Source organism: Plutella xylostella, chromosome 14 (assembly GCF_932276165.1).
Source record: "Plutella xylostella chromosome 14, ilPluXylo3.1, whole genome shotgun sequence".
Taxonomy (NCBI): Eukaryota; Metazoa; Arthropoda; class Insecta; order Lepidoptera; family Plutellidae; genus Plutella; species Plutella xylostella.
In genome coordinates, this window is record NC_063994.1 from 1156244 (window position 1) to 1170845 (window position 14602).

Here is a 14602-nt window from a genome sequence, read left to right on the forward strand (position 1 = left end):
TAACTAGCTGTTCCCGCGCGCTTCGCTTCGCCTTAAAAAGTTTTCCCGTGGGAATTCCGGGATAAAAAGTAGCCTATGTTCTTTCCCATGGTCTAGACCGTATGTATACCAAATTTCATTCAAATCCGTTCAGTAGTTTTGGCGTGAAAGAGTAACAGACAGACAGACAGACAGACAGACAGACAGACACAGTTACTTTCGCATTTATAATATTAGTTAGTAAGTTAGTATTAGTATGGTATGCATGCACCAAATACTCATGTAATAATATTTATACGCCCCCAAAGGGCAGGATGTAGCTGTACTTATAATTTGTAATAACTTGCCATTTACCTACATTCATGCAAATAAAAATATTCTATTCTATTCTAAAACATATTTTGGAAATAAAAGATTGTTTAAGAAGATGCCACGAACGTGGTTATAATACCGTCCTTGCCTGGATCCCTGGCAAGGAAAAATATTCTATTCTATTCTATTCTAAAACATATTTTGGAAATAAAAGATTGTTTAAGAAGATGCCACGAACGTGGTTATAATACCGTTCTTGCCTGGATCCCTGGGCACTCAGGAATTTCAGGAAACGAGCGCGCAGATTATCTTGCCTAGTTAGCCGCGACCATTAACAATAGTGGTAGAAAATACTTCTCAATTCAGCCATTTGATTTACTCAGCCTTCCCACAAAGGACTCTTTCTCTGCTTGGCCTCTACACTGGGTGGGATCACGCAGATCCAAGGCACTTTTTTCTTCCATCCAGCCAAACATCCCAACCAAACCATGGTTCTTAAATAGAAAAAAACTGCCCAAATATGTAGTTTCTGTTCTATGCCGAATACGTCTAGGCCACTGTTGCACCCCGTTATTCTTAAATAAAATAAAAGTTAAGGACTCCTCTTCGTGAGACTGTGGACGAGAAGACGGGACCCTAAACCACATTTTCCTTAATTGCCCGCTATTTGGCCGCCCTCCTACTCTTGAAAGGCAATGCATTGCGCCTGTCTTGCGTTGTCAACATTAAAACAAACATAACTTCTCTTCAAAAGCGTTTTTACAAAGACTAAAAATACTTATATAATCAGCTAAGTAATGCCTATTTTAAGAACCTAGAAACAAGAATATAATGCATAGGTATACAATTTATAAGTTATTTTACAAAAACGCCAAAAAAGTCATTTTCGGCTAAAATCTAAAATAAATTCTTCATTCGGGGTACTTGGTTCTTAAGCACTAAAGGTTCTAAAAAAATGATTTATTTTGATGAACATTTATGTATTTTTACTTATTGTAAAAAAGAGAAGTTATTATTTTTTTAATGTTGATAACGCAAGACAGACGCAATACATTGCCTTTCAAGAGTAGGGGGGCTGGATTGCCTGTACCCGTATTTAACCAAATTAAAGATCCCTCTTCCTGTTAACTTCCAACACCTCTTGTCATATTTTCCCAACCCCAATCTAGTTTTTGCGCTTAGCAAATTCATTCATATTAATAAAATAAAGTTATAAGTTATCTATATATTTCCTAATCATAATAATATATACTTAAGTAAGTATAATCTAATACATTATTATATCTATGGAGATGCTGGAGGTGTTGGAGCATCCCCATGCAAAGGGAGGATCCTCCGACCAGGCCGGGTGGTGTGGCCTGGCGGGCAGCTGCCCAACGGTTAGCGTTGGGGATTTCTATATATTGCAGAGTAGGTGAGAAACTTCGAATGCGCGATGTAGGATTTTCATAGTAATTTGCGTAGTTCCCATACATCTTCTCTGTATTGCGTTCCGAGCGCCATCTGTTGATCTTCGTCTGAACTAGTGGCTAGGAGTCCGCCACATCACTCCCCCACCGAGACCGGAGGGCGATAGTCTTCAGTGCAGCCGAGAGTCTTGATTGCCAGCCAGTGCCGCGTAGTCCGCAGTGAGTCGGGACTGTGAGTGCGGTGAGGAGTCCCTAGTGAGTCGGGGTGATGCTGCAGTGGCGATGTCCACGGTGAGTCGGGATGAGCCTGCGGTGGAGCATGGTGGCAGAGTGCTGCGTCGACCAGGAGAGGATGGCTCTGCTTGCTGACCGGCCGAAGTGCAGTGGTGCTGTGCCAAGTTGCTGGTGTGGGTCGAGGGTGTGACCAGGCCTGCGCGTTCGCTGCATGCTGGTGGTCATGATGCCCTTTGAGACCGGATGCTGGCTGGTTGGCTCCAGGGGCTGCTTGCTGAGAGTTCTGCTACACGGCTGTTGAGGTGAGGAGAGAAAGTCGATGGAAGATGGCGTGGAGGCTGCTCTGCGGGTCTTCAGAAGGCTGCGCTGATGTTCTTCACGGGGTCACCAGTATGGAGATGCTGGAGGTGTTGGAGCATCTCCATGCAAAGGGAGGATCCTCCGACCAGGCCGGGTGGTGTGGCCTGGCGGGCAGCTGCCCAACGGTTAGCGTTGGGGATTTCTATATATTGCAGAGTAGGTGAGAAACTTCGAATGCGCGATGTAGGATTTTCATAGTAATTTGCGTAGTTCCCATACATCTTCTCTGTATTGCGTTCCGAGCGCCATCTGTTGATCTTCGTCTGAACTAGTGGCTAGGAGTCCGCCACATATCATATACCCTTACAAAGCAACGACTCTACATGAATCTTATCTATATTATTTAAACTCCTTTCTCTACATGCTAAGCTAGAACACGACACTGGCACAAATTGTTGGCATAACCGGCCGATTGCCACAAAATAAGTTGAAGTTGATATTTTTGATTCCGTTTCGAGCGTAACTAGGGTACCCACGTGGTCCTAATTATCAGCGCGATTTCGAGCCTTTTCTGTGCCAATTTACAGTGTTAATACTTGTTTGTTGTTGTAAGTGTGGTGGTGGTTAGTGGTAAGTGTTGTGTTCGTCCGTAAACTCGTATTTTAGCTCCATTTCAATATAATGGAGCACCACTCGGATCGCCCCCCAGATCCTGATCCCCCAGATGATCAACAGATGTCTTCCTCACCTGATATACTTACGGACTCTTCCCAGGAGACGCGAAAGCGCCCTAGGGATGATGAACAAAGTTCAACACCAAAAGGTAAGCGTGTTATTGTCGACCCCGACTTAGCATCCGCAAGCATCCAAACCATATTCACGCACCCTAGTCTCGACGCCACCAAGGTGTACGACGACTCTGACCCCGGCCCATTCATCGTACATGTCACCCAGGAAAGCTCGTCGGGAAGTACAGCTCCAGCTGCTTCATCCCCGCTTAGGGCTATCAAGTTCGGTCAATTTTTGTACAAAAATAAAATTTCCGACATCACAAGGGATGGTGTCAAAATGACAGGCCGCAACAGGGTCACTGTAGAATTTAGGTCTGCGAAGGCAGCCAATGAATTTATCAAGCATCCTGCCCTGACTACAAACAAATTTAAGGCTGTAATTCCAACCTACCACATCACCCGGATGGGTGTTGCTAGGCGAGTACCAGTTGATCTCTCCATGGATGAGTTTGTAGGTTCCTTGGACCTCCCGGCTGGCTGTGGTATTGTCCTAAAAGCCCGGAGAATTAGCCGAAAAGTAGTTAACAATGGAAATACTTCCTACGTCCCCACTCAGACCATTGTCATCACCTTTAGAGGTCAACTTCTCCCAGAGAAAATTTTCTCCTACCGCGCAGCGGTAGAAATTGAAAGGTATACTTACCCGACAATTCAGTGCCATGCTTGCTGCAGGTTTGGCCATATGAAGGCTAGTTGCCGGTCCAAGCCTCGCTGCTACAAGTGTGCCCAGCCACACTTGGGTGAGACTTGCGATGCCGACCCTCCCACTTGCATCTACTGTTCCGGAAGTCATGCCTCCACTAGTAAAAATTGTCCTGAGCAAGCCAGACAGAAATCCATTAAAGTCATTATGTCGCAGGACAGCATCTCTTTCGCTGAAGCCGATGCTCGACTTCCTAAGAGCAGAAAATCATTCGCTGAAGTTACTGCTTCACAACCTATTGGCCCACCTGCAAACAAATCATACAAAAAGACTGTATACACACAGCGTAGGCCTAGGTCTCCCCTCAGTCCTGGTTACGACAGACTTGCCCATCAGGCACTTATCTCTTCCCCATTTTCCTCACTTCCTAATGGAAGTGCCCTCAACTCTATCACTTCTATCACCCCTAATGACAACTTATTAGACAATCTTCTTTCCTTAGTTGTTAGTCTGCTGGCTAAATTCAGCGACACAATACCGCCCCACGTTGCCCTAAAACTCAAGGAACTTACATCCTTCACCCAGAATGGCTCTGAACCCGATCCGGGTCCTCCAGTGGAATGCTCAGAGCCTTAAAAATAAATCACATGAATTACTCACTCTCATTGACGATATCAAGCCCGTTGTCGTTGCCATCTCGGAGTCATGGCTAGCGCCAGGTTCTCGTTTCCGAGTTCCGGGCTACTCGTGTCTGCGGGATGACAGGGATGACGGGTTTGCTGGGTGCGCTTTACTTGTGAAGCGTTCCCTTATCTTCTCCTCTATCCCTACCCCCCCTCACGGACGGGAATTTAATGTTGTGGCTCTTAGGGCTTTAGACATTACTTTCGTGTCCGTGTATTTCCCTAATCCTCATCCCTCTCTGCTTCCATCTTTTTATAACATCATTTCTTCCCTCCCCCAACCTCTCCTGATCATGGGGGACTTTAACGCCCATCATACCTCATGGGGTTCTTATCACACTGACGCTTTTGCAATCGCCCTCTTAGACATGCTTGATACCTTAGATGTTTGTATTTTAAATGACGGCTCTCCTACCCGTCGAGTCCTTCCACGTCAGAACCCAAAAAGTGCTGTTGATCTCACTTTTTCTTCTCCTCTTCTTTCAACATCAATATTCTGGAGGGTCCTTCCAAATACTTTTGGGAGTGATCATTTTCCAATTTCTATTACTATACCTAACAGAACTAGCGTTCCTGCTGATTCATGTGCCTTCCCAAGATACATGATAGGTAGGAATGACTGGTCCACATTCATCACCTCTGTTGAAGATAAACTTAATCTGATCCAACCCTGTTCCAGTGACAACTTTCTTGGTAACTATGAACTATTCGAAAAAGCTCTCACATCCTCTGCTAAAAATAAAAAATCTCGTAAGGGCCTAAGAGTCTCACCACCTTGGTGGGATTCTGACTGCACTTCGGCTATTGAAGATCGAAAAAACGCAGAGGATGTTTATCTAGCTAATATGAGCATGGAAAATTTCATAAGTTACAAAAGAATAGCCGCACGAACCAAACGGCTTCTTAAAAAGAAAAAGAAACAGGGTTGGATCAGATTTTGTGAAAATCTTTCTCCTAGGTCTCCCTCCTCTCTGGTGTGGAGATACATTCGGCGATATCGCGGTTCCCTTAATGTCGAAGATATCTTATGCAACGATCCCTCTCTATGGCTAGAAGGGTTCAGCGATAAACTGGCTCCACCTTATGTCCCACACTCCAGTGCTCTCCGTCCTCCACCAGCTCCCTTATCATCTTCAGACAGGTTGGATTCTCCATTCTCTATGGATGAACTTCAATCTGCTTTATCTGGCTTAACCGATTCTTCTCCAGGTATTGATGGCATTCCATACTCTTTCCTTTCAAAATCAAGCCTCAAGGTCAAGTGCTTCTACTTGGAGCTGATAAACTACTTTCTTGAGTATGGAGTTACTCCATGCTCTTGGAGTAAACAAATAGTCGTTCCCATATTGAAGGCCGGAAAAGACCCCCGTGACCCTAACTCCCGACGTCCAATCGCCCTCTCCTCTGCTTTGTCGAAAATCTTGGAACACATGATTAAATGCAGGCTGGAATGGTTAGTTGAAAACAGGGGAATCCTCGCCAAAACCCAGTTTGGTTTTAGGAAAGGTATGAGCACCCTAGACAGTCTTGCAATTCTTACTACAGATATTCACATCGCATTTAAGAGGAAAGAATACCTTGTGGGTGTCTTTCTTGACATAGCGTCTGCCTACGATAACGTCCTTCTTCCTGTGCTCAGGCAGAAAATGCGCCAGCTGAGCATTCCAGTGAAGCTTACCCGTTTGGTTTGCAGCCTATTCATGGAGAGATCTATCTACATAAAATCCCCTTCGACCTTGGACTCCCCAAAATTTGTATGGAATGGCCTTCCCCAGGGATCGGTCTTAAGCCCCCTTCTTTACAGTCTTTATACTTATGATCTTGATAAATCCGTTGACTGCTTTTGCGACATTCTACAGTACGCCGACGACCTGGCTCTCTACTATGCATCTCCTTCGTTAGAAGAGACAAATGTACAGCTGAACCTGGCGCTTAGGTACCTCACGGATTGGCTGGATGGTCATGGGTTATCTCTCTCCCCCCCAAAATGCACAGCAGTTGTATTCACCAGAAAACGCCACATCCCTGATGTCGATCTCGTTGTTGGAGAAGATACAATTGCTGTAGCCAACAAAGTGAAATTTTTAGGCGTTATTTTAGATTCACGATTATCGGGAACCCATCACATGAATTATGTGGCTCAGAAGTGCGAGAGGGGCGTCAACGTCCTTAGATCTCTGTCGGGCGTATGGTGGGGGTCTCATCCCTACTCACAGAAACTCTTGTACAATGCTATTGTTCGAAGCCATTTCGATTATGCTTCCTTTGTACTGGACCCCTGTAACAAGGCTGCATTGGAAAAACTAGACAAAATACAGTACAAGTGTCTTCGTATTATATCGGGTGCGATGAGATCTTCTCCCACCAATGCCCTGCAGGTGGAGTGCGTTGATCCCCCTCTTTCACTCCGGAGGCAGTATTTGTGTGATCGTTTCTTCTTCAAAATTTGGCAATCCGACTCTCACCCCTTATTGGCCAAGCTTGATACCCTTAGGCGGTTATGTAACTCCCAAGAAAACCATGGTCTTTCTTTCCTCCTTAAAACATTCATTTTTTGCACTAACCTCCCTCATCCCACTGTGAAATTTAAAACTAACCCCCTTTTCGAAGTCCCCTATGACACCCTAGTTTTTCAACCCAACATAGCCCTGGATTTGGGCATCAGAAAGGACTCCCCTGGGGCTGATAGAGCCCTAAATGAGAAACTCAATACTGAGTGGCCGGACTGGCTCCCCATCTACACCGATGCCTCTAAATTATCTGAAGATGGCAACGTGGGTTTGGCTGTATGGCTGCCCAGATACAGGGTTGTGTTGAGTTTCAAGTGTCCTCCTGAAACCTCGGTCTTCACGGGCGAGGCAACAGCTATCTTAGAAGCTCTTCTCTACACTGAGTCCCACAAATTAAATAAAACTATCATTTTATCAGATTCGGCCAGCTGTTTACAAGCTATCATCGCTTATCCATTTAAATCTAAATCAAAATTTCCAATAATTCTCAAAATTAGAGAAACTCTTCATCGCTGTGTGACTCAGGGTATTGAGGTAGCTATTGCCTGGATTCCCGGACACAGTGGCATCATTGGTAATGAGTGTGCAGATTCCTTCGCTAAGGAAGCCGTTAGCTTGGGCCTGGATACTCATTACCAAAACTTCGCTCATGACCTTGCCTCGCTCGCAGGTCCGAGGCTAGATAGATCCTGGAAAGTGTCCTGGGACACTTCCAGGAATCTCAAAGGTAAGTTTTACTCCGACATTCAACCCCATATCCCCAAAAGGCCATGGTTTTTTAAAGCAAGATTTCTTGATAAACCTGCTACCTCCACTATTTGCAGGCTCCGTCTGGGTCATGCGTGCACCCCTGTGCACCTGGCTAGGATTCGGGTGCGTGATAGTTCTGTATGTGACTGCGGTACCAGTGAAGGATCTGTTGATCATCTTTTCTTTGAGTGTCCCAATCTTCAAACCTCCCTCCACGATTTCCTCCCCCCGTCCATTCCTAAACCTGTAAATATTAATTATCTACTAACACTTGTACATACTCCAGTTGCTAACATTCTGTACAGATTTCTCAAGACTAATAATATTAAACTGTAAATTTGTATATTGTCATTATATATACTAAAACTATACTAACCCCTATTTGTGATGTCCTGTATATATATTGTGTTTGTCTGTTTGTTCCAGGTATTAACCCTGTAAATATATCTAAATTACCGTAAAGACAGTTATAATATACATGTGTGTTCCTTATTACAATTGAATTTGGCGGAATTTGCTGTGTCAGTCACACACGGCATAGTGCCACAACCAAAGATGGATTGATATTTTTGATAATCGCGATACAAGTTGTTGCTCGAGCAAGTGTAATTTTAATATTAATAGATCTTTTGTTTTAACAGAGGCTCTCAATAAAAACTTGTTTCAACTTATAGTCCAGCCAGCCAGTGCCAGGCTAACATAATGGCTAGTGTTTTGCTTCTACAATCGCCGCCACCAAAGTTAGAAGAAGTTCAAAAGTCTGTTTATACCGACAAAGCGCTATGTTTCCTGGCCAAAATCCACAGAAGATTCGAAGCTGACATCGAGCAATTGTACAAGAACAGACTGAGAAGGAAAGTGGAGCTTCAAAGAAGTGGTTCTTTAGTGTTCTCACAATCTGCAGAGAGGATTGATAAAAGTTGGAAAGTGGCCCCTTTACCACCGAGACTTGAGTAAGATTATTTTTCATTTCTTTTTTTGTAGTGCTTACACCTGTACGTGTTATTAGCCTAACCTTTGATTATTATTATTCTCTAGCTAACAAAACTTTTTAGTGGAAAATTACAGTAGCTTGGATATGGTTGACTACTATTAAACATAAGGTTCTTCTTATTTTATTTTATATCTCCAATGATATGCAATGCTATCTTGGAGGCTCCTTTACTGTACTTGTATAAAGGTTAGGGTTGTGTGTTTGCAGCATACATAATCATTTATTAATAATTTCAGAAACCGTCACCTAGACCTTGGCGATGTATCACCGTCGAACACTGCTCACTTTGTGTCAGCCCTAAACTGTGACATTCAAAGCGTCCAGGTAGACTTTGATGACGGCCACTGCCCAACGTGGCGCAACCAGCTCCTCGGCTATCAGAATGTAAACTTAGTTGTTGACGGCAAGCTTGTTGGAGCCCCATTGAGCATATCCACTTGCCCAATACTGATGCTGAGGCCTCGGGCTTGGAATATGATAGAGCACAACATACTGGTAAGTGTTCAGATGTTAATATTTAGCATTTCAATTTACAATTTACTGGGTAGATATTTGTGAAGAAAATAGTTAAATACACTAAGGCCAACCCTGTCAGAAGTTACTACAGAGTTGTAGTGCATTTCACATGCAATGGCATCTGGCAGAGTTAATAAGGTGATTTTATTCATATACATAACATATACATATTACAGCATTGTTGTTTAGCTTTGTGCACGGCCGTTATACAGCTTCAAAGCTACAGTAAGTAATCCATATTTGTATTTTGTAGAAACTATAAGATGAGCCTTTGCAAATGAAATAAAGGATACTTAATGTAAATTTGATTAAATTATGTGTTATGATGATGAAGGTGGAACCTTTGTACCCATCAAACATTGTGTATCATTGTATCTTATCACTATTTAAATGGGCATGTCATAGGTTGTTAAGAACTGGCAGATAAGATTAGGTTCAAACACAAAGTTACTTATCTTTCTACTGCTGCTGTTATGCATCATTTGTATTGATCATGATCATAGTGTTTTGATGTGAAATTAGTACAAACATGATTTGGTGATGGTCCTATGCATTCAATCACATTAATAAGTAAACTTAGTACTTAGTTATAATACTTTCTTACAAAAATGCATCTTAGATTCAGCACAATGATTCTAACTTTCCTGTCTGCCGAACTATAGTAAGCAATATTACCTCAGAAAAAGGTTGTTGGTCAGAGAATATTGCGTTGTCTTTTTTAATATGATAGTAAAATCTTAAATAACAATCATTCTGTAAGAAGTGTAGTATGTAGTTTAAATCCAGATATGTAAAATAGTTTAAAAGTCTGTTGTAAATACCGTTCATAATAGTAAGGTATTGAATTTATTCCAGATAGACGGCAAGGAAGCAATCGGACCTCTTGTAGACTTTGCAATACTCATGTTCCACAATGGCAAGAAGCTGCATGAAGCGGGCAGTGGCCCTTACTTCTACCTATCCAAGTTAGAAGCCGCATCGGAAGCCAAGTTATGGAACGACATATTTGTCTGGGCTCAGAATGAACTTAGTATCCCACAAGGCACTATCAAAGCTTGTGTCTTGATAGAGAATATCTTAGCAGCGTTTGAAATGGATGAGATTCTGTATGCCCTGAAAGACCACTCTCTGGGACTAAACTGCGGTATTTGGGACTACTGTGCGTCTATCATCGCTAAATTGGGTAAGATATCAATGAAATTGTGTATTCACGTAATAAGTAAATGGGGGGCTCTAATTGACCCTTTCAAATCAAATCAAATCAAATCAAACTCTTTATTCGTGTACACAGGTAAATGAAGATCTTATACAATTGGTAGTAGGTACATTCCATGTACTGCTTATTAAGCATACGAACATTTAGTGATATAGCACACTAGTTAATACATGCAAACTAATAATAACAGGCAAATGTACAAAAGAAGGTATCCAATTAACAATATTATCAATCAATAATTAAATTTAAATTAAATAGGTATTAAATAATAGCTAAGGTGAGTAAATAAATAGATTGTAAGTAGGTAATTAGAAAAAGTCAATGTCATAAAGTAAATAATTTGTAACCGAGTAGTCCATTGTCAATCTCATTCGTTACCTATATTGTAGTATCTCCAAAAAATTCTGTTATCGTATAATAGCATTTATCAGTCAATAATTTAAATAATTTTAGGTCTAAATCTCTAATACTGTTCGGTATTTTGTTATAGATAAGTGGTGACATGCAGAAAACACTTTTATTCATTAAAGCAGTCTTTGAGCTTTGGATACATATCCTATTCCTATGGATCGAACGGATTCTACTGGAGTGATGTACATCTGCTGCTTTGATGAAGAGATTAGGATTTGTTGTTTTACAAATAACGCGACTTCGTAGATATAAAGACTTGTAAGAGTTAATATTTCATTTTTTTTAAAGTACGGCTTACAGCTGTCTGTCGTTTTAAGACCACACATTGATCTGATAATTCTTTTTTGCGCTTTAAATATTGTATCTTTGGTACGATGTGTACCCTTATGGTAAGGGTAAACATCGTGAGGATACCCTACACATCTAGATACTACCTATGTACCCTAAGAGCATTGTACTAAAAAGCGTGTTAACACTCGGTAGTTACCTCTGACTACCACTTCGGGGATTACAGTTATTAGCATATTTATGTTAATTGCATTGTACTTATTCCAAAACGGCGATATGGTTCGCAGCCTATCACGTGAGTACAAATGTGCTGCGAAAAGTGGGTGGCTCCCTTGCGAGCCACCTCTGACTACCCCTTCGGGAATTACAATCATGAGTGCATATGTAAGTATATGTTATGTTAATTGAGTACTAAATTCCAATAAGCACACGCAAATGTTCTCTCAACACAAACCCTAACAAAATTCCACAACTACTATTCCAGGCTCCCACCCCTCGTTCCTGCTGCCAGACCGCAACAAGTACGTCAACATGTCACGTCACTTCCTGCACAGCTACGCCTCGCTAGTGGTGGCTACGAGCCACGCGCGCGGCGCCGCGGCTACTGGCGGTATGGCGGCAGGGGTGCTGCCTGCTGACCCTCAGGCCGACGGGTAAGTTATTATATATAGATAAGCGTATACTGCATTCATTCTAACTTGACACAAAAGGTAAAAAAAACTTAGTGTGTCTTAATCAAAACATTGTTAATTACAAAATTAATCATACATATAAAAAGATATAATAAGATTGTTTACCTTTTGTGCCGATTAAGAATGAATAGTCGTTAAGCCTAGTCGAGGCGTCAGGCAGCTCAAAAACATATGACAGTCGGATTGCCCACTTTACCCGATAACTCTCTCAGCACAGGCTTGCTTGTGTTAGGGTCCACCAACCCGCACTAGGCTAGCATGGTGGACTAGGCCTATAGGCCTAAAACCCTTTTTTCATTGGAAGGAGACCCGTGCCCCTCGCTCGTTCGAGTCGTGATGATGACATAAGCTGGCGGACAGCAGCTGTGTCATCTATTACACAACACACACACACAGGGTTACACGGGCGGAGGGATAGATATGTTATCTATTACACACACAAACACACTCTGAGAGACAGGTGGGTCATCTTTCACACACGACACACAGTCACACACACACACACACACATACACACGCACACACGCAGACATACATACACAGCACACGTGTAGGGGGATTAATGTGCTCTATTACACACAAAACACACTCCGGGGGATAGATGTGTTATCTATCACTCACAATGCGGGAAAGTGTGTGTGCCGGAATCTGTGGCACACACGCATGTACCTATGAATAGGCACACTTCTTTTTCAACACATAATCCAACTAAATACTATTTTAGCATTTATATTCTAAATATATACATTTTTGTTCACAGTTCCAAGGAGACGATAGCGAAGATCCTGAGCGCGAAGTTCAAGGAAATAGAGACAGGAGTGGACGGGTTCATGGTGTACGATTCCAGGGTGGTGCCACATGTCAATGAGGTAAGTAATATTTATAAATAGTTTTAGTTAGGCAAATTGAATATAACGTCGTCGTCGTGGCCAGAGTCAACTTATTGGCAACCAGCAGAGAAGGATGGAAGCGCCTGGTGTCAGGAGTATAGGGAAGAAGAAGAAGAAGAAATTTAATAGACATGCTTGTTGCCGTAAGATAATATGTACAAAGGTTGCACTCAAGAGAGCCACAGGAAATTCATCCACTCCCAGAATAGAATAGAAAGAAAACTATATTTAGCAACGCAAAATTGATTTAAAGTAAGCTAATTAAAAACAAACATAAATTAACCATTTGTTTCTATAACCTTGATGTCTATCTAACTCACAAATATTTTTGTCCAAACAGCTCTGGAAGAAATACAGCAGTTCACCGAACCAAATGCATCGGCAACTGGACATAACAGTGACTGCAGACGACTTGCTCACTATACCCAGTGGTGGAGTCACATTACAGGGGCTGAGACATAATGTGGCTGTTTCCATACTGTTTATTTACCACTGGCTGGCGGGGGTGGGGCATTTTTTCTACAGTGGCAACGTGGAGGATTCGGCCACCGCTGAGATATCGAGGTGGCAAGTGTGGCAGTGGATACGGTTTGCTGTAAGTACTTGATTACTTACTACCTATACTAACACATTTCACACCATAAAGAAACGAATTTAAAATGACGATTTTGCCATATTCCTTATTTCACTTCCCCCCTTAACATTATTTAGTTTCACTTTAATACATCTGCAGATTTCTCCCCATAAACTAGTATGTAGTTTGTTTTAAAATCATCATCCGACCCATCACTTCCCCACTACTGCTGGGGCACGGGTCTCCTTCCGTCGAAGGAAGGGTTTAGGTCTAGTCCACCACGCTGGCCTAGTGCGGGTTGGTAGACCCCAACTTTAAAATTAAACCACTAAAATCTCTCAATTTATTTCAGCCGCCAATCGAAGACGATCCTACGCTGCGGGTGACGGCGCAACTCGTCGAGAAGAAAGCGGTCAACTTTGTTGCGCACGCGCATAAAAACCTTTGCAGATCCAACGCGGAGCGCAAACGACTGACCGCCGCTAAATATATGAGCATAGAGTTGTTTTTAGCTCGCGACCCGCCAGAGTTCATAACTAGCTACTTGAATGATAATCACAAGTTTAGGACTCTGCATAATAAGGCTCTTTTGAGTAACCTTTAAGTTAAGTGGGGTTTTTGGAGCATGTTATTTGATGTATAATTTTATGGGTAATAAGTTTATAGGGGGTGTAGGGTAGTTACGTATTCATTATATTTTTGATATTGCTAGTCTAGTTATCATGAAATTTTATTATTGTTAAGACCGTTATTAATCTGAATTGTTAACAAATATTTTAAATCAAAATGACTGAACTTTTAACCATAAATTCTATACAAATGTCTATCTTAATCATATCAAAACTTATACCAAAGTTTTTATAGTCATTACTTGGTCAGAGTGTGTCGACTTGAATAAGGAAATTTATTTACATAGTTAAGTATCTATTTCTGTGATATAAAGCCATTTAGATAAACTGACTTGTACTTTGTTTTTAAATAAATATATTTTTAAATATTTGTGTTTAAACTAAAGCCTGCCAAATATAGAGAAGTAGTAAGTACCAATCAAATAAAAACAGTATAATTTCTTATCAATAATTGTTTATTGTAATCATCTCAAAAATATTTAAAGATTCGATTGTTTTAAACGTGAACACAGCTTAAGCAGAGTGCTAAGATTAAATAACATTACAAATATAAAACATACATATACATACATAAAAACTCCTAACATTACTTAATTTAGCGTCTTTTAGAAAGAAAGTCAATACGAGATTTGATGACAACTCATTAACCGCTTATAAGTTACCGGTTTAAGAACTAAATCATACATGGCGCTAGTAAAACTTACATACTGCAGACTGCAATAAGGCCGGGGTCTCCTATTTACTCCGTAGGTCGCGTCAAGTGTCACCGCCGTAGGCCGCG

At 41.7% G+C, this 14602-nt stretch overlaps 1 protein-coding gene across 5 annotated transcripts; it reads left to right on the forward strand.

Moving 5' to 3' along the window:
- The first annotated feature begins 2732 nt into the window (after positions 1–2732).
- Positions 2733–14544, forward strand: LOC119694354 (malate synthase, glyoxysomal). 5 transcript variants are annotated; one of them, XM_048625345.1, is made up of 8 exons: positions 2733–2864; positions 8038–8564; positions 8842–9100; positions 9977–10304; positions 11521–11689; positions 12489–12597; positions 12959–13213; positions 13545–14544. In XM_048625345.1, exons 2-8 carry the CDS (start codon positions 8314–8316, stop codon positions 13794–13796), a joined length of 1623 nt encoding a protein of 540 aa, XP_048481302.1. In that variant the 5' UTR covers positions 2733–2864; positions 8038–8313; the 3' UTR covers positions 13797–14544. The 5 variants fall into 5 exon arrangements, with proteins under 5 accessions (XP_048481302.1, XP_048481305.1, XP_048481303.1 ...); XM_048625348.1 differs by having other exon boundaries at positions 2733–2842; XM_048625346.1 differs by lacking the exon at positions 2733–2864 and adding an exon at positions 2925–3057.
- The last annotated feature ends 58 nt before the right edge of the window (positions 14545–14602 follow it).

What these genes read in the sequence shown, in the direction of transcription:
- LOC119694354 (XM_048625344.1), top strand. Translation starts at nt 5,782, where the DNA reads ATGATTAAATGCAGGCTGGAATGGTTAGTTGAAAACAGGGGAATCCTC. An exon ending in CACTTCCAGGAATCTCAAAG is followed by an intron (nt 7,589 to 8,037) that starts GTAAGTTTTACT and finishes TGTTTGTTCCAG; the next exon opens with GTATTAACCCTGTAAATATA.